A 26,837-nucleotide genomic window follows, 5' to 3' on the forward strand; every position below is an offset into this window, starting at 1 on the left:
ACAATACAGATTGTGTCAAAGCACTTAACAGTATCAAATTGGAGGATAGAGTATCAGTAATGTATAATGATAAGATTAAACAACAATAGAAATGATATAATAAGCAATATATAATATAAAAACATATAATTACATAAATGAAGAATAATAAAATGAGGAACAAATGATTAATGTAATAAAATGAAGGTAACACTTTAGTTCAGGGACCAGTTCTCACTATTAACTAGCTGCTTAATAGCATGCCTATTATTATCATATTTGCTATTTATTAGTAGTTATAAAGCACATATTCTACATCCCACATCCTACCCAATACCTAAACGTAACAACTATCTTACTAACTATTCATAAGCAGCAAATTAGGAGTTTATTGAGGCAAAAGTCATCGTTAATGGTTTGTTAATAGCCAGAATTGGACCTTAAAATAAAGTGTGACCAAAATGAATACATGATTAAATGATAACTACATTAATGATAATTACATTTTTTATAAAGATGAAATTGAATAAAACAACACAACACAGATGTTTGCTCTCTTGAAGTAACACATTAACACACAAATATTACTGATGAGAATCCATAAATAAATCACATTTAAATTACTGTGAATGCTGACTGCACATTTATTTGTTTTTATTTTGTATAGACATTAATTTTTTGGAATAATTTGTATTTTTTACCCAAATTACCATTTTAACTAAAATCCTTACAGTTACTCTAGCAATGATTTTGTTTATGGAGTTATGTTGTGATGTGGATCCAAATAGCCCAGTTAAAACCGTGCTCGCCAAGCTTTCTACATATTTTCTTTAGATGCAAAGCATAAACTGGTTAAAATCAAATGTGGTTTGGAAATGTTTACCACAGATGCTCTCTCAGATGGCCACACTGTTAGGGATTTTATCTGGAGACAGATACCGATAAGGCAATATCAATTTTTCATTTCGCATCTTGATGATGTTGGTCACTTCAAATAATTTGTTGCGGAAAGCCTTAGTGGCTTCTATGACCGGTTGTTCAGTGAAGTGCGTATCTGGATACTGGCCTAAATAGAGCTGGGGAGAAGATTTGGACAAAACAAAACCGTTTACTTTTTTTTCAGCAATTTTGTGGGAAGCAAGTATATTCAAACTTATGAATGATAAGTCATCAAACCTCGTCATCCTGGAACTGACTGAGGGCCCAAACTGCTCCTACATGCCAACTGGAACGTTCACGGTCCGGCAGACTCTCCATGATATACTTCATATCCACCTGGCCCTTCTGTGTGGGAGGAGGCCTCCTCATGGTGGAAGGACAGTTGGGGATCCAGGCACACCAGTCAAACTGGAACACAGTACAGACACACAGATATCAGCCGATTGATACTAACCAAGCCATAGTTTATATTTATCCAGTAAAGCATGTCTAATCCCACCTGTCCAAAATTGACAGCAGCATGTTGTGCTGAAGCTGTGAAAATCACAACAGTCAAGTACTCGACCAACTGCTCCCGAGTTTTCAGGGAATTCGGAAACTCTGTGAACATTGGCAACATTTTTACCTCATGTATGCAATTAAAGGTGTCTCGTCTACCATGTTATCACAATACATATGTAATCATACAAACATTCACACTTGCACAGATATAAACATACTTACATTTTAGTAAATTGATCCTGTACTCACCACAACTCTTGGGACAATTCTTCATACCAGAGAAACAAACATCATGAACAAATGCCTGGATCTCCTCGTCCTCCTGAACTGTCTCATCACTGCTGTAGTAGATCCTGACCACATCAGAAACAAAACTGGAGGAAGATCAAATTAATGATGAATCAGCAAATTCAAAAATAAATTCTGCTGTTAGATGCTTTACTAATTACTTCATTGTTATTAATTCTCACCATTAGAGTTTGAACATCTGTACATTTTTGTGTAATTTATCAACTACCTTTTCACTGCCTCCCAGACCATCATGCCATCATCTCTGTAGTAATAGTTGGGCAGATCTTCCTTGTTGTCCACTCCTCGAGCTTTCATGGCCTCAGGGAAGCACAGGGACTTGTAGGCTAAAGATTTCATTGCCTTTTGAATCACTTCAACAACTCCATTTCCACCGGTGCCATTAGCCTTTGAAGTAGAAGGACACCAGTGATTTTTTGTTGTTGTCTCAGATTGCATTTTATAAATGCTTTTTTAAATAAGTGCAGTGAATTTGACAAAACAGAAACCAGAGTCAACAGCTAGTAGGGGTGGGGAAAATCGACGCAGCATAGTATTGTAGTATTCTATATATTTATTAATAAATGTAAATAGAAATTCCTGCAAGCACATCAAATCTTTCTGTCAGACTGTAATTTCACAAACAAACAAAAAAATGTCATGTAACAACTTCTGAACTTAGAATTCGAACATTATATTCATATGTAATGGGGTTTTGGTTTTGGGCTGTTGTAGCACCTCTAAATATTAATATTTACTTGATGTGAAAAGTGAAAGGAATTATTATGTAATTATTTAGCATGTCAAATGTTTATCTCTTGACTATTAAAACTGTGATGTTATGTTAACTCCATTTCCCATAATGCTGTACTGGACCCATTTGTGATTTCCTGGTTTCTCCATGTCTGGTCAGTCCATTTGATTAACAAGGTTTAGTATATAAGGGGGTAGGAACCATGGATCGCGGAACCGGGGGCCGCCCGGGCCTGGGCCCGGGTAACTTTTGAGGTCTGGTACAAATTATGACATACAAAAATACATAGGTTACAGGCTCATATGGATTACTCATTAAAAGATCGCGATCTTGATTCAAACACACTCAATCTTATTGCTATGTTGATGAGACCATGTCTATTAAACCATTAAAATCACAATCGGAATATTTAAACCTGTTTTCGCGCAGCCGCTGATCCAGAGAGAGCAGCTCATCATAAACTTTATGTTTGAAACGGCTTTACAACAGTCTACACAGTAGGCTACATTTCTGTGTTGCAAACATTAAATAATAATAAAAGTTTATAGTCCGGATATAGACTCTGATGTTGCGGCAGCCGCGTTCAAAATGAGAAACTGACCTTTGGATCTGATGTTACGCTTCAAATGATTGTAATGGGCGGCGCAGGTGCTCCAGCACCCCTAAAAAGACCAAAGCACCCTCATAGTTTAAGAAAGATTAAATTATACAACAACATTTGTCTACTTACACATGCATAACTCGTGCAATGGAATACTATGTGACGTGCACATTTTCATACGGACTAAATAGCCTAATTAGAGAATATTTGTTTTTTATTTTGTATAGACATTAATTTTTGGAATAATTTGTATTTTTTACCCAAATTACCATTTTAACTAAAATCCTTACAGTTACTCTAGCAATGATTTTGTTTATGGAGTTATGTTGTGATGTGGATCCAAATAGCCCAGTTAAAACCGTGCTCGCCAAGCTTTCTACATATTTTCTTTAGATGCAAAGCATAAACTGGTTAAAATCAAATGTGGTTTGGAAATGTTTACCACAGATGCTCTCTCAGATGGCCACACTGTTAGGGATTTTATCTGGAGACAGATACCGATAAGGCAATATCAATTTTTCATTTCGCATCTTGATGATGTTGGTCACTTCAAATAATTTGTTGCGGAAAGCCTTAGTGGCTTCTATGACCGGTTGTTCAGTGAAGTGCGTATCTGGATACTGGCCTAAATAGAGCTGGGGAGAAGATTTGGACAAAACAAAACCGTTTACTTTTTTTTCAGCAATTTTGTGGGAAGCAAGTATATTCAAACTTATGAATGATAAGTCATCAAACCTCGTCATCCTGGAACTGACTGAGGGCCCAAACTGCTCCTACATGCCAACTGGAACGTTCACGGTCCGGCAGACTCTCCATGATATACTTCATATCCACCTGGCCCTTCTGTGTGGGAGGAGGCCTCCTCATGGTGGAAGGACAGTTGGGGATCCAGGCACACCAGTCAAACTGGAACACAGTACAGACACACAGATATCAGCCGATTGATACTAACCAAGCCATAGTTTATATTTATCCAGTAAAGCATGTCTAATCCCACCTGTCCAAAATTGACAGCAGCATGTTGTGCTGAAGCTGTGAAAATCACAACAGTCAAGTACTCGACCAACTGCTCCCGAGTTTTCAGGGAATTCGGAAACTCTGTGAACATTGGCAACATTTTTACCTCATGTATGCAATTAAAGGTGTCTCGTCTACCATGTTATCACAATACATATGTAATCATACAAACATTCACACTTGCACAGATATAAACATACTTACATTTTAGTAAATTGATCCTGTACTCACCACAACTCTTGGGACAATTCTTCATACCAGAGAAACAAACATCATGAACAAATGCCTGGATCTCCTCGTCCTCCTGAACTGTCTCATCACTGCTGTAGTAGATCCTGACCACATCAGAAACAAAACTGGAGGAAGATCAAATTAATGATGAATCAGCAAATTCAAAAATAAATTCTGCTGTTAGATGCTTTACTAATTACTTCATTGTTATTAATTCTCACCATTAGAGTTTGAACATCTGTACATTTTTGTGTAATTTATCAACTACCTTTTCACTGCCTCCCAGACCATCATGCCATCATCTCTGTAGTAATAGTTGGGCAGATCTTCCTTGTTGTCCACTCCTCGAGCTTTCATGGCCTCAGGGAAGCACAGGGACTTGTAGGCTAAAGATTTCATTGCCTTTTGAATCTTTGTTTTGTTTTCAAATCAAAACAAAGACATACTGTACAAACGTTTATATATATATATATATATATATATATATATATATATATATATATATATATATATATATATATATATATATATATATATATATATATATATATATATATATATATATATATATATATATATATATATATATATATATATATATATATATATATATATATATATATATATATATATATATATATATATATATATATATATATATATATATATATATATATATATATATATATATATATATATATATATATATATATATATATATATATATATATATATATATATATATATATATATATATATATATATATATATATATATATATATATATATATATATATATATATATATATATATATATATATATATATATATATATATATATATATATATATATATATATATATATATATATATATATATATATATATATATATATATATATATATATATATATATATATATATATATATATATATATATATATATATATATATATATATATATATATATATATATATATATATATATATATATATATATATATATATATATATATATATATATATATATATATATATATATATATATATATATATATATATATATATATATATATATATATATATATATATATATATATATATATATATATATATATATATATATATATATATATATATATATATATATATATATATATATATATATATATATATATATATATATATATATATATATATATATATATATATATATATATATATATATATATATATATATATATATATATATATATATATATATATATATATATATATATATATATATATATATATATATATATATATATATATATATATATATATATATATATATATATATATATATATATATATATATATATATATATATATATATATATATATATATATATATATATATATATATATATATATATATATATATATATATATATATATATATATATATATATATATATATATATATATATATATATATATATATATATATATATATATATATATATATATATATATATATATATATATATATATATATATATATATATATATATATATATATATATATATATATATATATATATATATATATATATATATATATATATATATATATATATATATATATATATATATATATATATATATATATATATATATATATATATATATATATATATATATATATATATATATATATATATATATATATATATATATATATATATATATATATATATATATATATATATATATATATATATATATATATATATATATATATATATATATATATATATATATATATATATATATATATATATATATATATATATATATATATATATATATATATATATATATATATATATATATATATATATATATATATATATATATATATATATATATATATATATATATATATATATATATATATATATATATATATATATATATATATATATATATATATATATATATATATATATATATATACACACACACACACACACACACACATATATATATATATATATATATATATTCTGAAATATTACATCATAAAATAGCTAGTTTTATGTTTTAAAATGTAATTTATTTCTGTGATTTCCAAATCCGTCATTACTCTGGTCTTCAGTGTCACATGATCTCTCAGAAGTTATTATAGTATAATATGATGTTATATAGTACAGTATAATTAGTCCAGAGATGTGCTCTGGTCAGGAATGGCTGAGATCAGCTAATTGCATGTTTATAGTAAATGTATTTATTCTGATCCTGTTGTTGTGTTTCAGGGTTGGTTCAGCCCAGGCCAGGTGTTTGTTCTGGATGAGTACTGCGCTCGACACGGGGTGAGGGGCTGTCATCGTCACCTCTACTACCTGAAAGACCTGATGGATTTCTCCGATAACAACACCCTGGTGGACCCGACCCTGCTCCACTACAGCTATGCCTTCTGTGCCTCGCATGTCCACGGAAACAGGTATTACAGTAGGTTCACAAACGCTGGGTTATTTTGTGCAACTTTTTATTTATATTATTTTATTTATATTATTTAGATTTATGCATTTGGCGCACACACTTTTAGTGACTTCCACTGCATTCAAGGTACACATTTTTATCAGTCCGTGCTATTCCTGGGAATCGACCACATGACCTTGGCAATGCAAGTGCTGTTCTCTGCTGTTTAAGCTACAGGGAGGGAGTCCAGGCAGAATAAAATTCATATAAAAGACTTAATTAGTTTTATTAATAGTATTATGTTTTACAAACATTTTACTAGTAAGTGGCGGTGTTTTACATATAGATAGAGAGATAGAGAGGTAAGGATGTATATAATATAGTGTTGGGGTGTAACACGAGTTATGTAATCAGATTACTTTTTTCAAGTAACTAGTTAAGTAACACGTTACTTTTAAATTGACTATAAAATATCTGAGTTACTTTTTCAAATAAGTAACAAAAACAGAAAGAGCCTTTACAGTTTTATTTATTGTTTATTAAAAAACAACTAAGCAAGCCTGGTTCAGGTGAGAAAAAGTAACGCAAAAGTAACTAAGTAATGTAATATTGTAATGCATTACCTTTAGAAGTAATATATATATTAGCACAGAGAATTACATTTCATATTAGATAGTAGAAAATGAATTTGTTTTAGTTTTTTTGTGTAGTGTAGACATTTTATTGAGGGCAACATTTCATATGTTCATTGTTATTGGAAAGATGTTTAAAAAATATAATGTAAGCACCTGACCACATGCAAAAAAGATGTTCTATTATAATTTCTATATAAAAACAAGCACTTTAGCAACACCCCACAGCCCTTTCAAACAGCAAGGAACATTTGCTTTCCATGGAGGTTGTGCATTTTGAATTCTCACGTATTAAGTGTTTGAAATCAAGGATTTCATTTGTGTTGGACAAATGAGAAGTCCCACATGTTTGATAGATCACAAAAAGAAAAAGAAAAAAACACTTCGAATGGGGTTTGTCCGCACATAATGGGTGGGCATACAAAAGGAACGACAAGACTGAAGAATTTCTTTAATCACTCGGGAGGCGCTCAGCGTGGCAGCCATGTTCCTGCTTCACTCAAACAGAGACTGAGAGCGTCTGCTTGGCAAATTAATTAATGGCTCCCCATTATCTCAAACAGAGACATTATCTTTTTACAGCGCTGCGCATTATAACCAATCACACACGATTCCGTTGAGCTTATGAATGCAATGACCAATCAGAGGTGTTCAGATGAGTCATCGCTAAAATGCCGGTGTTTTCTTCACTCGCTCACTGACTGAATAACTCTTTCTGGCGAATTCTCTTGTCAGAAACAACAAAGTGCAAATGTGTGTACGAATCTGTAAAATATTGATTTCATAGTGTAAACAGCTTCAGTGATTTTAATGGGAGTTTTTGAGAGTGCTTGAACTGGGAGTGCTAGATTGTCAGTGAACATGTTCTTTAATAATGTAAATGTTCTTGTTCTGAACATTTAAGTGTTAAGTGTTATGATTAGTAGCCTAACTTACAATGTTTTTATTCACATTAACTTTCAATGTTAAATTCACATTAAATATAACGTCAGTCGTATTATAAATATGCTATGGCATGACACCCATAAACAGACAGGTTTTTATGCATATAGTTAATAGATTACATTATTAGGTTACTTTGACCATCGCCCACTATCAACATAATCTATAAAGGTGAGAATCAAGATATTACATGATATAGTTAATGCGTTTGTGAATGTTTCGAATAAAAAGGAAAAAATAAATCAAACATAAGTGCTGTTGTGGCTGCTGTGTGTCACATGACGACCCCCACACACACCTCGTGCCCCCTCAAAAATAATGAGTGCATGATGCCCCTGGCTATATCCCTAAGTCCAAAATGCGGAAGCAAGACTTTTAACAGGTGCTCATAAACAGGATCATATTACTCCGGTTTTACGTTCATTACACTGGTTGCCAGTGCGCTACAGAGTGGATTTAAAAAATTTTACTGACTGAGCACCATTCAAATAAATCACTCAGGTCATTAAAACAGACTTTTGTCGATTCCCAAGTCAAGGTTGAAATGTAGGGGTGACCGTGCTTTTTCTATAGTTGCCCCCAGACTTTGAGTGGCATCATCTTTGTCTGTTTTTAAATTTAAGTTAAAAACTTTTCTGTTTGATAAAGCATTTAATACTTGAAGCATCTTCAATTGTGTTATATATTACTGTTTTTATTATGTTGAAGCACTTTTCTTTTATGGTAATCTATTACTATTTTAATTGTTTTGTCTTTTGTTTTTATTCTTGTTGTTTGTGGTTTTAGTTACTGTAAAGCACATCGGTCAACGTGGGTTGTTTTTAATTGTGCTATATAAATAAATAGTCGTTGTCATTGGTAAAATTTTTAAAAAATGTCAATTTTGAAGCCTTGCCAACAGGATGAAAAGCCTATTAGCAAAGACTGCATCATTTTAATTGTTAAATGTCCCTGGGATTAAAAATTGCAGTTTTAACGGGTTTCAATGGTCCTGATTTTAACTATTTTGTGTACCAAGTGTAAAATAAATAATATAGAAAGATAAAGGAAATACAGGTGAAATAGTAAAACTAAATAAATAAGTAAACACACTTGTGCCCAAATGTATGCAGTTGGCATTAACACAGGCAAAATTATACAAATAAAAAAAAAACTGAAAAAAAAAACTGAAAAAGTCAAAAATGTCCATAGGACAGCCAAGCATTAATAAAGACTGTTTGCATCTTCAGACCTTAAAGTCATGTTAACGAAGCAGAGACATCAGAGATAAACATGAATGCAAAAGTTGTGGTCCCTTACAAGGCACTGTTTATGCAGAGTTAAAGATACCTTTTCAAAGAGCCCAGATTTACAGATGAGTTTTTCACGAGCTGCAGCGTTGATGGCAACGGTGAAACGGACATGAGGTATCAGCAACTGTAAGAAGAAAACAAAGCATTTTAAAAAAGACTGTCAGCAAAAGACTGGCCTTCAATAAAACAATAAACCACTCTAGGTCACTATGTGACACTGTCACACAAGACGCATGTTCTACCTGCTCAATATATTATTGTGGTTTTATATATATTGGAGTTTTAATAGGTATTAATGTTTTCTTAGCCATTTTATTCCTCTTTTCAATTTTATGTGTAGGTCTTTAAATGGTCTTGGGTTCTGACTGATCACATGCCCGAAAATAGACAACATAAAGGAAGTAGCATGGCAAACAAAATGGCGGTCACAAACTGGTGATCATGACTGGCTGAACAGTAGAGTCACTTTTAAGGATTTACCTTTCCAGCTCTTCACTTCATTTGTATGTACACCAGTGGACACTTACAGCACGCTAGGGCTCTTAAGGACTGATTTATAGTATGGAACTAAAGAACTCTTTGCTTTTAACAGGCTAGGTTTTCTAGTTTTATTGTGTTGTTTTAAGTTCCATGTGGAGTACACTTCATTTATAACTGTTGTACATCTAATCTTTTCAAACACTCCTAACCTCACACAGTTTTAATCTGACCCCATTTTTACAATTGTAACATCTACCAATAAAGCCAAATGTTACAACTTGATTCAGTGTTTGTACCACAGGTAAGGGGCTTTGTGCCAAAATCAATGTGTACCCTGCCTTTTTGCTTTTATAACAAGAGCAATGACAAAGGACACCAATGTTCTTTGAGTATCAATAAGTCTTACTACCAGTTATAACGCTAATCGAGCAAGATGGCAGCACGCACAGTCGCAGCAGTCTTTGAGCTCCTACAATTGACATAGTTTTTACATGTTATTGGTGGTTATCAAGCAGAGACACTTCAGTACAGACAAACTTTTGTAACTAAATTCTGGAATACATTATCTAGCAGCTGAGACATTTATTCCTCCGGAGCTCGTTAGACCACCACCGGGAGCTCTAGCTAGGGCTGTAAGATTCCGAAATTTTTGCGGAATATAAAGGTCGTAGAAAGTATCCTTCTCATAATATGAATCTTTATTTGTAAAAAAAAAACAAAACAAAACAAAAAAAACAATAAATTTCTATAGCTATGACTGATTTTTAAATAGTAATTTTGTCTGCTTTGCCCGTGAAATTAGTCATAGCTCACTGCTCAGCAGGGACATGCTTATCGCATGAATTGAAAAAGACATATATATATATATATATATATATATATATATATATATATATATATATATATATATATATATATATATATATATATATATATATATATATATATATATATATATATATATATATATATATATATATATATATATATATATATATATATATATATATATATATATATATATATATATATATATATATATATATATATATATATATATATATATATATATATATATATATATATATATATATATATATATATATATATATATATATATATATATATATATATATATATATATATATATATATATATATATATATATATATATATATATATATATATATATATATATATATATATATATATATATATATATATATATATATATATATATATATATATATATATATATATATATATATATATATATATATATATATATATATATATATATATATATATATATATATATATATATATATATATATATATATATATATATATATATATATATATATATATATATATATATATATATATATATATATATATATATATATATATATATATATATATATATATATATATATATATATATATATATATATATATATATATATATATATATATATATATATATATATATATATATATATATATATATATATATATATATATATATATATATATATATATATATATATATATATATATATATATATATATATATATATATATATATATATATATATATATATATATATATATATATATATATATATATATATATATATATATATATATATATATATATATATATATATATATATATATATATATATATATATATATATATATATATATATATATATATATATATATATATATATATATATATATATATATATATATATATATATATACACATATATATACTGTATATATAAATAATAATCCTGAAAATGTAAAAAATGTCCATAGGACAGCCAAGCATTAATAAAGACAGGTTAAAACTGTTTGCATCTTCAGACCTTAAAGTCGTGTTAACGAAGCAGAGACATCAGAGATAAACATGAATGCAAAAGTTGTGGTCCCTTACAAGGCACTGTTTATGCAGAGTTAAAGATACCTTTTCAAAGAGCCCAGATTTACAGATGAGTTTTTCACGAGCTGCAGCGTTGATGGCAACGGTGAAACGGACATGAGGTATCAGCAACTGTAAGAAGAAAACAAAGCATTTTAAAAAAGACTGTCAGCAAAAGACTGGACTTACTTACAGCACACTAGGGTTCTTAAGGACTGATTTATAGTATGGAACTAAAGAACTCTGTGCTTTTAACAGTTTTTAACAGTTGTTTTAAGTTCCATGTGGAAATTTTAAGTACACTTCATTTATTCACTTTATAACTGTTGTACATCTAATCTTTTCAAACACTCCTAACCTCACACAGTTTTAATCTGACCCCATTTTACAATTGTAACATCTACCAATAAAGCCAAATGTTACAACTTGATTCAGTGTTTGTACCACAGGTAAGGGGCTTTGTGCCAAAATCAATGTGTACCCTGCCTTTTGCTTTTATAACAAGAGCAATGACAAAGGACACCAATGTTCTTTGAGTATCAATAAGTCTTACTACCAGTTATAACACTAATCGAGCAAGATGGCAGCACGCACAGTCGCAGCAGTCTTTGAGCTCCTACAATTGACATAGTTTTTACATGTTATTGGTGGTTATCAAGCAGAGACACTTCAGTACAGACAAACTTTTATAACTAAATTCTGGAATACATTATCTAGCAGCTGAGACATTTATTCCTCCGAGCTCGTTAGACCACCACCGGGAGCTCTAGCTGAAGTGAGACGGAGGAGGAGACGCTGTGAGTGGAGACAGAAGAGAGGAAAGTGAGCAGGTGTGTGGGCCAGACTGAGGACTGTGCATTTACATCAACAATTCCAGGATTTTTCTCTATATAGTATCAGTGGCGAGCGGTGACTTTTTTAACCGGGTATGCTGAGTGCTAAGATTACGGACCCCCACCCCCCATTGCTTTTAGGACACACTCAAAGAAGAAAACACCGTGGCAGGTGTCGATTTAAAAGTATGCACATTCCTACCTTGGGCTATTTGTACATTGCATTCATCTCCAATCCTTCTTCTATCGTTTCAGGTTTATCCATAGTTAACTCGAAAGCTAGAAAACAGCTGATTTTCCAAGTAAAAACCGCCAAATAATGTTTACACGTAGTTACGTTATGATCGTAATATTCAGAGCGTGTGAAGATTAAAAGATTGAATAATATGAAGAATTTAAACACATTTACACAGCACGATCATGAAATTATTTATCCATGAAAGAGGAAAACTTAAAGAAAACATCTTACCATATAAGTGCAAGTAAAAGCTGTAAAATTAGTTTATAGAGTTGATAATATTTATAGGTATAAAAACACTTAAAAATCTAAGCTCATATGTAGTCATGTTTAAAGCTATTGATTCTAAAACCTATTTATATTTCATTTCATCTATACTATCTATATGTTTACACTGATTTTAAATAGTAATTTTGTCTGCTTTGCCCGTGAAATTAGTCATAGCTCACTGCTCAGCAGGGACATGCTTATCGCATGAATTGAAAAAGACATGAAGTGTCTAAAATAAATGTGCACAGTTCAGCTGAATGATGAAGTTTACTTTGACTGTATGCTTAGGATAAAATTAACAAACTGAACATTGAAACAAAACAACCAGAACATTAACAATAACACTGATAGCGCTCGTGGTTTATCTGTCAACTTCAGCAGGCTATTTTACAGCTAACGTTACGTGAGAGTGAACTGGGCCAAAATACAAAAAGTTAAACATTCAATGTGATGATATATTATTTGAAGATGTATGTGTCAAGGCCAACCAGTTATTTTAAAGTATATACATCCTGTAAATTATGTAAGTTAAATTTACAATACTTTACATACAGTACATTTTAAAGGAAGATGTGAATAGTTTCTAGAAATAAAAATTCCAGAAATTAATTTTGAATTTCTGTATTTGATTATTCTTTCTTAAGTTCTTAGAAAGTCCAGCCACTATCAATCACAACAATTACAGATGATAAAGTATATAAATCGTCAGTTTGTTGTTTTACACAGACATTATTTCATAGTTGTGAGATGCATAAGAAATCTTTAGACACGTAACACAAACCATAATCCATAACAACAAAAGACAATACTTTATTTAACCTTTTCTGATAAGAAGTGTGCGCTGCAAACGCGAGCATTTTTGATGATAGTTTCTGTCCAGTCCGCTCGTTTTATCTCGTTTAAACACAGCTGTCGTTGTTTTTTTTGTCTGGGAGTGGCAGCAGGTATGCGTTAAAATTTCAAATTGGAGCCTGTACTTCATACATTTTTGCATCCAACATCACAACAAGATGATATTTTAAGCTCCTTATGTAGCCGAATCTGCACTGGTTTGAATGGGCCGCCTCCAGTTTTCCCTTTGTTTTGCCTCCAGCTAGCGCGGTGACGTAATCGTGACGTCGGCGCAAAAAGGGTCTATAGTATGGAACTAAAGAACTCTGTGCTTTTAACAGTTTTTTAACAGTTGTTTTAAGTTCCATGTGGAAATTTTAAGTACACTTCATTTATTCACTTTATAACTGTTGTACACCTAATCTTTTCAAACACTCCTAACCTCACACAGTTTTAATCTGACCCCATTTTTACAATTGTAACATCTACCAATAAAGCCAATCGTTACAACTTGATTCAGTGTTTGTACCACAGGTAAGGGGCTTTGTGCCAAAATCAATGTGTACCCTGCCTTTTTGCTTTTATAACAAGAGCAATGACAAAGGACACCAATGTTCTTTGAGTATCAATAAGTCTTACTACCAGTTATAACACTAATCGAGCAAGATGGCAGCACGCACAGTCGCAGCAGGCTTTGAGCTCCTACAATTGACATAGTTTTTGCATGTTATTGGTGGTGCTGTGTATTATTTTGCACAATTATCAAGCAGAGACACTTCAGTACAGACAAACTTTTATAACTAAATTCTGGAATACATTATCTAGCAGCTGAGACATTTATTCCTCCGGAGCTCGTTAGACCACCACCGGGAGCTCTAGCTGAAGTGAGACGGAGGAGGAGACGCTGTGAGTGGAGACAGAAGAGAGGAAAGCGAGCAGGTGTGTGGGCCAGACTGAGGACTGTGCATTTACATCAACAATTCCAGGATTTTTCTCTATATAGTGGACTTCAATGGTGCTCAATGGATTGAAGGTTAAAAATGAACGTCTTGTAAATTACAGGGAATTTTTTATTCTGGGAGTGAACTAAACCTTGAACTAAGACATGCTTTCTCTGGACATTAAATCATTTTATGTCTGGAAGGGAAATTTCTACAAATGCATACATTATAAGGGTAGTCGCCAAATTAAATGCATCCTTTCCTTTTTGTCACTAATGTTTCACTGCATATCTTTGGTAAAACCTGACAGTCATTTTTTAACATCAAAAGAGGGTTTGCGCTGGTGCAAGGTGTTAGTAAATCTGGCCCTAAATCTCATAGCAATGAAAGCATTGAAGGATGGCTACCTTGAATACAGGGTGGACTGCAGGGAGCTGTCTGTACATGGCTATGGCAAAAACCTCCGATATCAGATGTGTCCTGAGAAGGTGTGTGACCAGCTGGTGTACACTGAAGTCAGCGGATTTCACCCACATCTTGGCTAGCATCCAGTCGTACTGATTATCGCTTGGGAGAAAGACTGTGTTCCCCACTCCTAGAGTGGTCTGACGACTGAGCTGTTTCAGATAGCAAAAATAAGCCCAAAATTAGTATTTGGTAAAAACTCTAACATTTAGTTTAAGCACCAACTTTTTAATTTTTAAGTAATGTTTTACAAAATTATTTCTACAGGCACCTGGATAGCAATTGGTAGGATTTCATTCTGGCTGTTCTTGTACAGCAGGCAGAAGGGAGCAGCCAAATACTGCTTGGTATCTGGGTCTGTGGCGTTGGCTTGCACTCCCTCCAGTATTGCATAGTCTGCTATGTAGATGTTTCCTGCCTGTAATAGAGAGGTATTTAGTATTGGAGCCATAGAGTTACACTGGAGAATCTTTTTAGGATTGCTTTTAATTTGGGATTATGTGGTGCACTACAAGTTTTATTGTACTGTTTATGAATATTTCTAACTTGTGAAAAGTGTCTCTGAGTACCCTGATAAGTGCTATACAAAAAAATATATTTTATTTTTATATTATTTTCTTTTTATTAGTGTGGTGTCATTTTTTCTGACCTCTAATTCCTCTTGTAGTGTGAGACCTCTATCCAGGGAACCCTCCACCATCTCCTGTGTGACTGCAAACTTGTCTGGAAGATTCATGCACTTCCTGATCATCACAGGATTGTAGCCATTCAAAAACTGATAGCCAAAAAAGTGGTCCTTATTCCAGTTCTGCATCACATACTCTGTCAAAGGGAATAATAAAGTCAGCTGCCAGTGAGTTTAGGAGTATGCAAATGATGTGTGCCTTAGCCTGTTAATTTTTGCATTCTCACAATAATTTATACTCAGTCAGTGGACAGATTGTTTTAATATTAGAGAAAAGGAAAGAAAAGGAAAGAAACAATTCAAACCTGACTCTTGTGTTCTTGTCTTGATTTTCAAAAATATTTTTTCAAAATCTGCAATATCTTTCCAAGAGGACTGGGAAAAGGTCAAGGCCATAATTTTATTTAGACCAAGATTCCTAATCCTGAAAGAGAAGATCGTGGAAAAATACAGCTTAATGTTCACAATCAGATTTTCAGTGTCTGATTCAATTTAAGTTACACTTGTTTCTCCATTTATTTCGAGATATTTCCTAGCAGCAGTCAAACGGTGTCACAGAAAATCTATAACATGCATACTTGTTGGAGATACAAGCAAAGGGATGAACACAACCTACGCTTTAATGTAATTCAAAGAGAAGTCCACAGATTTTTCAGTTTCAAACTGAATGTCCAAAGGAAGGTCAGTCCTTGAATTGGCATCGATGCTCATGGGGAAACCAGGGCGCCATTCCGTCCACCTTCAAGAAACCGCAAAATTAATCTTTCAGTTACTTGGACTGAGAATTATTTTAAGGTGATATGAAAATTTTAATAAGCATGAATTTTTTATTTTTTTGTCTGGTTCCATGTGCCTTGGTATTATCCAACCAATTGAAAAATCTGCAGTGAATTCATTGCACTATCCATTTTGTCCCTCAGCAATCCTGTTTTGAACAAAGATGTGTTCCCTCCACTAGGTTTTTTATGAACGTAGTGTCCGTGACATCACCCGTAGGTTTCTGAAGAGCATTTTTGAAGCTCAAAATGCACAGAGCCGGCCGTCGCCATCTTGGCAGCGCGTCACTCCCGGATAATCGAAAATGGGCAAAGGGTGGGATGTGGGTGGAGCTGGTGGCTGAAACCACGCCTACCTAGCGCAACGTGGGGACAGCAGCAGCAATCCACCTGTCACTCAAAGTGGCCACGCCCTTAATTATGCAGAACTTTAAGGCTTAATATAATTTAAACAGATGAGTTGTAAAACAAAATCAAGTCAAGTCAAGTCAAGTTGAGCTTTATTGTCATTCCGCTACATGCGGGGCATACAGTGGAACGAAATGTCGTGCCTCACAGGACCACGGTGCTACATAAATACAGGCATACAACAATGGAGTAAGACAATATAAACCTATACACAACTATCCTACTGATAGATTTTGACTATAAATATAAATATACTATCTATAAAAAAGTACCTATACAAACTAAAAAATACAAACTATACGAATGCTTCAGATAAGTACTGTACATGTGCAAGGAGAAACATTGAGTTCAAGCAGCTGGCTGGGGAACAGTGCAGGATGATTTGTAGTGCATGAGCATGTAAACATACATATATTACGGAGTTCTTTTTGTGGGATTTGTGTACACACAGCAGTTTGTGTGAAAAGTGACTAGTGCGCATAGAGGAGGAGAGTGTGCTACTACAGGTGGTTTGTACAGGCCCACTCACCTGTGTGTAGCACACTTCGAATTGCACGTTACATGTTTCAGGAGGTAGGGGGTTTGTATGGGGGTTCAGAGAGGGGCGGGGTGATTTGAGTTCAGGGCTCTCACAGCCTGGGGGAAAAAGCTGTTGAGCAGTCTGGCAGAGCGGGCTCTGATGCTCCGGTACCGTCTTCCTGATGGTAGGAGCTGGAAGAGACTGTGGGAGGGGTGTGAGGAGTCCTTCACAATACTATTGGCTTTGCTGGAGCATCGTGTGAGGAAAATATCCAGGATGGAGGGAGAGGGCACCGATGATCCTTGCAGCGGTGTTCACTGTCCGTTGTAGGGTCTTGCGGTCTGCTGCAGTACAGTTCCCGTACCAGACAGTGATGCAGCTGGTCAGCACACTCTCAATGGTGCCCCTGTAGAAAGTGGTGAGGATGGGTGGAGGGAGACTTGCTCTTTTCAGCCGGCGGAGGAAGTGTAGGCGCTGTTGTGCCTTCTTGGAGAGTGACATGGTGTTGGTGGACCAGGTGAGATCCTCTGTGATGTGCACCCCCAGGAATTTAGTGCTGCTGACTCTCTCCACAGGCGAGCTGTCGATGGTCAGTGGGGGGTGGTCAACAGAGTTCCTTCTGAAGTCCATCACAACCTCCTTTGTCTTACTCACATTGAGGGACAGGTTGTTAGTGCCACACCATTCAGCCAGCTGTGCCACTTCCTCTCTGTAGTGCGTTTCATCGTTGTTGCTGATGAGACCTACCACTGTTGTGTCATCAGCGAACTTGATGATGTGGTTGGAGCTGGACTTGGCAGTGCAGTCGTGGGTCAGCAGCGTGAAGAGCAGCGGGCTGAGCACACAGCCTTGTGGGGCACCTGTGCTCAGTGTGGTAGTGCTCGAGGTGTTGTGGCCGACACGGACTGACTGAGGTCTTCCGGTTAGAAAGTCCAGGATCCAATTGCAGAGGGAATTGTTAAGGCCCAGCAGGTTGAGTGTATTTATGAGCTGTTGTGGGATTATTGTGTTGAATGCTGAGCTGAAGTCAATGAACAGCATTCTAACGTAGGAGTCTTTATTTTCTAGGTGGGTAAGAGCTAGGTGGAGAGTGGAGGAAATTGCATCGTCCGTAGAGCGGTTCGGACGGTATGCAAACTGGAGTGGATCGAGTGTGTTGGGGAGGCTGGTTTTGATGTTGTGCATGACTAACCTCTCAAAGCACTTCATTATGATTGGAGTCAGTGCTATGGGAAGGTAGTCATTTAGACAGGACACAGGTGATTTCTTTGATACCGGTATGATTGTTGTGGATTTGAGACATGTGGGGACGACTGCCTGGCTCAGCGAGGTGTTGAAGATATCTGTTAGGACATCTGTCAGCTGTGCAGCGCAGTCTTTCAGTACACGGCCAGGTATGTTGTTGGGACCCGCAGCCTTGCGTGGGTTGATCCTAGATAGGGACTTCCTTACGTCGGCTGGAGACAGACAGAGCGCCTGGTCGTTGGGAGGTGTGGGCAGTTTTTGTGCAGGTGTGTCATTCAGCATTTCAAACCGTGAGTAAAAGTGGTTGAGTGTATCTGGGAGGGATGTGTCGTCATCACAGGCCTGTGGCGGGGGCTTGTAGTCTGTGATAGTCTGAATAGCTTGCCACAGGCTCCGTGTGTCACTGCTGTCTGTGAAGTGATTGTTGATTTTTTGAGCATATGACCGTTTTGCATTTTCGGGTAGTGACAGCGCCCGAAATCACCCCCTCACAGTTGTCATGAAGGGCAAAATTACCTATATAGACCAAAACCACTTTTTGTACCAGGCTGTAAACATACTTTTTTCTGCTGTAAAGTTGGGCATTTTAACATGGGGAGTCTATGAGATTGACTCCCTTTTGGAGCCAGCCTCTAACGGCCAGTCGACGAATTGCAGTTTAAGTCTCAGGGTTACAGGATTAGTTTTGAATTGACAAAACCAAACCAGTCTAATCCGGGTTTGTTGGTACCATGAAGTCAAGTCAAGTCACCTTTATTTATATAGCGCTTTTACAATACAGATTGTGTCAAAGCACTTAACAGTATCAAATTGGAGGATAGAGTGTCAGTAATGTATAATGATAAGATTAAACACTCAATTTTCAGTTAAAGGCATTTCATTATTGAATGCAGAGATGTCATTGTCTAGCTCAGTTTAGTTTATATAGTATCTGTGCAATCAAATTGGCGATAATCGCTAGAAATTAAGTGTCCCCAACTGAGCAAGCCAGAGGCGACAGTTTCATCAACTTTCTCTGTCAACTCAGGCTTGATCCTGAGTTAATGGAGCGCGTGCACATGAAAGTGTGACATCAGTAATGAGCAGCCAATCACATGCCTTAAAACTATGATTCACTTCTTGTGAGAGAGCCAGTGTGAAGATTAAAAGATTGAATAATATGAAGAATTTAAACACATTTACACAGCACGATCATGAAATGATTTATCCATTAAAGAGGAAAACCATGAAAGAGGATTGTAACTGTGGCATCAAACCTGAACAGTCGTTGTCTGGATTCCAGTTCCATGTGCCTGTGCTGTTTCATATTATCATCCTGAGGCAATCGACCTAAACAAACATGCGTATATATACAGACACATAAACAAGAGTATTTATGACATGCTTCATTCAGGACTGGACAGTGAACAGTTCGAAATAGGACTCACCCTTGCGATCTCGAAGAGACACTTCCTTTTCATTGGCTATCCAGCGATAACAGGGGAACTCAAAGCTGTCTCCAGAGGGTGTCGTCACACTGATGCATTTGCAGTACCAGTGATCATCCAACAAGATTTCCTTCTTCACAAGTTTCACCAGCACTATGTCTCCAAGGATCTCCTTCACATTGATGTCAACAGAAACCACCTTTAACAAAAACTTCTGTTAGGCAAAACTGAATCACACAGGTTGTGCAAAAATTACTGGAAAAATTATCACTGGATTTGTCATACAATATCATTTTTTTCTTTATGAAACATGTATTTTCCACAAACATCCTTTTTAAATTTGATTATATGCTTTTAATTGCAGTGAAAAAAAGTGGATAAGTGAGGAAATTTTTGGAAGCTTTAATAGGGAAAAGTGGGGTTATAATAATGCATGCTTTCTCACTTTTTGTTAGGAAACAAAAGTATTTGACGACACCCACAATTAAATCAGAATGATTATATATATATATATATATATATATATATATATTACCTGAGTACAAGTAAAAGAATGGAAAAATAATATGACTCATGTAAAGGTCCGTGCACACTGAGTCTGTGAATATTTTCGCATGCGTTTTTCCGTATTCGTCATCCTTTCCTATCAAAATGCATGCTACGGATGTGAAAACGCATAAAATCGAACCTGATCCGAATTTTTTTATGACAGACAAAAGTTTCGAAGGCAGTGTGTAAACGTGATTGACGCAACGTGAGGTCGTATTTATTTTTTAACGTGTGAAATTTTCGGACTCAGTGTGCAATGGCCTTAAGAGTAGTTGAAGTAGCTACTGTGGTACAAAGAACTTTAGTATTATTTTTCTATTTTTATCCAAAATGAGGCGATGTGGAGCATTAAACACTCTCATGTAATGTCTGTTTCACAAGTGAGACTCATAGAAGTATTGAACTTCCACGGAATCCCTTATATTGACAAATGCATCAGATATCACTAAAGCTGAATAACATGCAGAAAGAGACGTTGTCACTGATGACACATGAAGACACACGTGTTTATTTGTGTTCATTTCATAAGAATGATGTATATTTATAATGCAACGGTGTGAATAGAAAGTTGCCAGCAAAAAAAATAATGTGGGGTATGGGCAAGGTGATCCTTAGGGCAGTGCAACCACACCAGGCCCTGCACTTGAAGTCGTATTACAAAATATTATGAATATTATGAATGAAAATATAATAATGTAAATTTCAAGCATTATTAAAGACAAGTAAACACTCAGCAATGTAAAAAGTACAAATAAACAAGTTAGCAATCACACAAAAAAATTCAATTTAACTAATTAATTACGATTGAAATAAACAGTGTTTTAAGATTGTCAGGTATTCAGTTACAGAAACTGTAATAAACATACAATATAAATATAGTTACAAAAGTTATTCAGGCAAGAACAGCGAGTGAATTTTCTGTCTTTTGTTGATTAATGTTATTATAGAGATGGAATGAAATGCCTTTAACTGAAAATTGAGTGTTTAATCTTGTACATTACTGACACTCTATCCACCAATTTGATACTGTTAAGTGCTTTGACACAATCTGTATTGTTAAAATCGCTATATAAATAAAGGTGACCTCATGAACAGTTAAATGTCCCCCGTTGTGCAATAAAGATATGTGCAATAACCTTCTATTTATTTGTTACCACATACATCCTAGTACATCCCTGCATCTCATTCTATTCTATTACTATTCCTTCATCTATAGCACGACTGTACATACATTTTATTTTTTCAATTTTTGTCTATTTATATTTACATTGTGTATTTTTATTCTCATCTTATTTTTATTGTCTGTGTGTTGTTGTTGTCTCTGTGTACTGGAAGCGTGTGACACTAAAACAAATTCCTTGTATGCACAAGGCAATAAAGTTGGCAATAAACAAACTTGGCAATAAAGCTCTTTCTGATTCTGATTTCAGGAGCTGTCAAAATTACAATTTAAAATCAGAGCATAGCTTTCTTACATTCAACTTAAATACTGAAACATTAACATTTCTGTTTCAAAACAGCAACTCCAGTGATTGACTGTCAAAGCAAAGCATCGTTTGAACGCCCCGCCCCCCAGCTGAACTGGACGTTTTGATTGGTTTTGACCCCTGAGTCAGACCTGTCTGTTATTGCCTGAAGCGCAGGGCTCCACCCAAGTAGTTTGAAAAGTGCCCGTCAAACGCCAGCTCGCCCTGTTTCTCCATCATCACCTTTTTGTACTTTGTACTTTTGGTGAAAAATCAATGTAGCTAAGTTGAATAATTTATTTTTATTCAACTCAAGTAAAAGTACCACATTTTAATTATACTCAAGAAAGTAGAAACAATTTAAAAATGCATTCATGTACTGTAACGAAAGTATTTGTAATGTTACTTTCCACCTCTGACATCAGTAAATAAATGAAACAATTTCATGTTTAAAAAAATTAACAACCTGTACTATTTAATGTGTTATATTTCATTCATTCAATACATGACACAGTAGTTTCCATTGAGTTTGTCCTGAATTTTTGATGGGAAAAATAATTCTTACCGATTCTCTTGCAAAATGGTCAACAACGGATTTGTCCAGTAGTGTTCGGTCACTGGATCCCTCCGTGCCCACCAGCGTCAGGTATATGTCATTTATTGTCTCAGCATGCTCCTGTTTGCCAGTGGTGACAGACACCGTGTACTTGAACATCTTGCTCAAATGAGAGGAGAAGTACAACAGACTCTCTTGTTTCACTGCTGTTTTGGGGGTGTGGTCTATCAATCTAACTTGTGATGATAACTGTGTGTTCTTTAATTAGAGATGATAGCACCAACAATATACAATTTTTTCAGCAACTCCTTCATATTTGTTTTCTTTAAAAAGTTTTACATTCTAAAGCCTGATTCAGACAAATGCAGTGGCTGTTAAGATATGAAAATTAAATTCAACATTAACATTCACTGTCTTTATTCTAATTTGAAGGGCTCTGATAAAAATGTTTTGAAAATAAAAGACTTAATGGGGTCATGGCAGGAGAAATCAAATTAGCCTTGATCTTTTGGCTGGTGCCAGTGCGTGCTGTAGCCTGTATCATTTCATATCAAAGCGCAAAACTATGAATATGCAATGTCGTGGCCAGTTAAGTCATGAAGTTACCAAAAAGGCAATCAAAGCTGCCTTAAAACTGTGCATGTATGAAACATTATATACGAGTTACATTAAGAACATGTCTCTGAAATGGTTTTCAAAACTGTCCTGGAGCAGCCCCAATTCAACTCGTCAGCTCATTATTGAGACTTTAACACCTAAAGGTAAAGAGAGTTGAGAGAAAATACGATGCGCGTCAGATCCACGTCACGTTCAGCAGTGGCAGCTCTTAAAGAAATAGCTGCCAAAATAACCTAATAACCAGCTGCTGCAATGTCTGTTCGTGAAAGAGAAAAAAGAAAAAATCTATAACTTGAAAAATCAATAAAAATAACTTTTATAGCTTTAAGGATTTATCTATATTTAGTTTAGAATTTAGTGTTTGATAACTTCAATTTCAATTTCTGTATATTTCTGCTGAAGGGCACAGGTAAATGACATTAATTATAATGGTTTATGTGAAGATTGTTTTAAGTTGAAATTAGAAGTTATTTTTAAAGTCTAATAATTGTTAAAATTGATAGCTCTCAATTATACTGCAATGTTGAATGGCTATAGTCAATGGTTAAATATTAGGGGGGGAAACAATTTTATTGAGACATCAGTATTATTGGTACTGGCCTTCAGTAATAAAAAAGATGCCATTAAACAAATATTAAAATTATACTGTCTTTATGTTGTTTGTACATTAATTTCAAGATTGAATGTAAAATTATTGCAATATAAAAGTATATTTAAAAACTTTGTTAGGTGGGATTAATCGTGATTAATTTCAGAAATATTATGTGATTAATTAGTTAATTTTTTAATTGACAGAACTAAAAGAAACGAATGTTATGTTTATCTTAAGTCATTTTTGCTTATTTGCATTGTTCTCTAGTGTGTCCTTTTATCTTACACCTTTAACCCTATGATTATTCAGGAAGGGTTAAGATAGTCGAATCTAGCCAAAACTGTGAAGTACTCACCTGCCTGCAGGTTGAAGTTGGAATGATGTAGAAGACTCCCTTGTGGTTGTTCTTGTTTGAGGCTCAGTTTGTAGTCATAAGTAAAGTCTTAATAAAAATAAAATCTCTTATTTACAATACAAAACAATAAAATATCTTATTTTGGTTACAATACAAAGCAGTTAATGCCTTTTATACTTCTATTTGGGAAATTCCAATTCAAAATCAGTCTCTGTGACTTGTGTCCAATAGCCAGACATCCTTCCATCTTCTCCTATGTTGTCTTCTTTGTAGGGTTTGATACATAAATAATTTAATTCAGCTCAAAGGGAATCATTTATGATTTTATAGGGAATTTGAACAGAAGTTTATAGCAATATGTGCTATCACATAGACCTGAACAAACCATCAATCACTTAATTAACCCTCGCATTGAGTTTCTCAAAGAGGCTAAAATTTATATTAAATGCACCAGTTCAGTTAGACCTGGAGGTACTTGCTTGCGTTGCCTTTGTGTTACAGGGATTCCCTTTTGTCGTCGTCGTTGCAGGAAAAGGGGTTTCCCAAGTTGCTGATTGGCTGGAAGTTCAGTCGTTGAAGTGATGTCTTGAGCGTTGGCTGAGGATGCTGAGTTGGTCTGGTTGAAGTTTTGAGGCAGTCGCAGGCTCGAGTTGAACTCAGAGACAAGGCGTCGCGGCAAAACTTAAACTGAGAACACGAAACTCGCAACGGAAAATAAACTAAAAGAAAAGAAAGAAAGGGTGTAACGAGACTAGGTGGTTTTTCTCATCGTGGTGTTAAGTAGAAACTGGCCTGTAGGCCAGAGCACGCTCAAAGAGCGCTAAAACAGCGTCAAAACGCGGTGGCGAGAAGACAGAAGAGAGACGAGAAGGGAGAAAAGGGACGATTTGATGGTGTCCTGAGTTTTTAAACTCGGCTTCTGGACACATCCCATCTGGTGTCTTGACCAATTAGATAGGCTATTATCTTAGCTAGGGTTGTTCCTTCCATCATAAATCAGCATGTTATCAGTCATGTGGTCCGAATTTTACACACTCTTGCAAAGTATACTTTTGGATGTGATTTCTATAATCAGAATATGATACATTTGACACAGAATTAATTGAAAGAAATGTTTCAAGCTAGAATTGTCAAACTCATACATACCAAACACGAATAAACCTTAAAATCGTTCAATAGTTATTAAAAAGACATACATAATATGTGCTTAAAACATGATAGTCTAATATGTGGGTTTCATACATAATATAGTGTTATGCCTAGAAATGTCCTTTTAGGATGATTTTATATGCATATAAAAAAGAAAGTCTCTGTGTAGTTCTGTGTAGGACATAGGGACATGTTCGGTGAAAACCAGAGAGAGGTTAAAAGGTCTCCTAAAGAATTTCAGTCTCAGTCTTTGTCTTGTGGGTGGGGGAAAAGCCCATCTAAAGAAGCTCGTGATTTCCCTCGTGGAACACATGTGATGGCCATCTCTTTGACCATTAATCTTGATTATTTTCCCCAAATTTGACAATCTCCTTCCTGCGTTGGACTTATCAATAAGTGTTCATTTGTCTTAATGTTGCAAGCTGTTCTGGAAAGAGGCTTGTTGGTTAGGCTTGCTCCAGACTCATGGCACCAGAGTACCACGGACAAATTTATGATGTCCTGTTGGGCTTCTCTGGAATTTCGGCTCCTCATGTTTCAATGTTCTGATCGAATCTTAGTTTGTCTGACTCGTTCTGATCCTCCATCTTTACTATAGTCTTTGTATGTTTTACCTCTGCTTGTGGTTTTAACTCTTTCTCTTCACCCCTGTGTGCCCGCTTGTTAACCTTTGTGGTTAGTTACAAACATTAAGTTCATGAATTTACTTTTCGCTACTTTTTGCTCATTTTATCCTGTTCTACAGTATAAACAAAGGAAGTTTATTTAAGCTCTAAATCAATATAATTTTTAAGGATTTCAGGTACTTTCTAATCATATTGGGTCTCATTCACAAAAATTTTTTGTGTAAAATGTGCATACG

The 26,837-nt window shown here is 34.0% G+C and overlaps 1 protein-coding gene across 1 annotated transcript; it reads right to left on the bottom strand.

The window, feature by feature from the left end:
- Positions 1–75: 75 nt before the first annotated feature.
- On the bottom strand, positions 76–23,532 carry LOC131538839 (polyunsaturated fatty acid 5-lipoxygenase-like). Its single transcript, XM_058772992.1, has 14 exons — positions 23,271–23,532; positions 20,691–20,889; positions 20,520–20,592; positions 16,931–17,053; positions 16,620–16,738; positions 16,279–16,451; positions 15,901–16,047; positions 15,572–15,781; positions 12,097–12,183; positions 1,937–2,115; positions 1,669–1,793; positions 1,418–1,518; positions 1,156–1,326; positions 76–1,055 (listed from the first exon to the last, which is right to left on the bottom strand). Exons 1-14 carry the CDS (start codon positions 23,418–23,420, stop codon positions 876–878), a joined length of 2,037 nt encoding a protein of 678 aa, XP_058628975.1. The 5' UTR covers positions 23,421–23,532; the 3' UTR covers positions 76–875.
- Positions 23,533–26,837: the final 3,305 nt, after the last annotated feature.

The sequence above is a fragment of the Onychostoma macrolepis genome, chromosome 04 (assembly GCF_012432095.1).
Source record: "Onychostoma macrolepis isolate SWU-2019 chromosome 04, ASM1243209v1, whole genome shotgun sequence".
Lineage (NCBI taxonomy): Eukaryota > Metazoa > Chordata > Actinopteri > Cypriniformes > Cyprinidae > Onychostoma > Onychostoma macrolepis.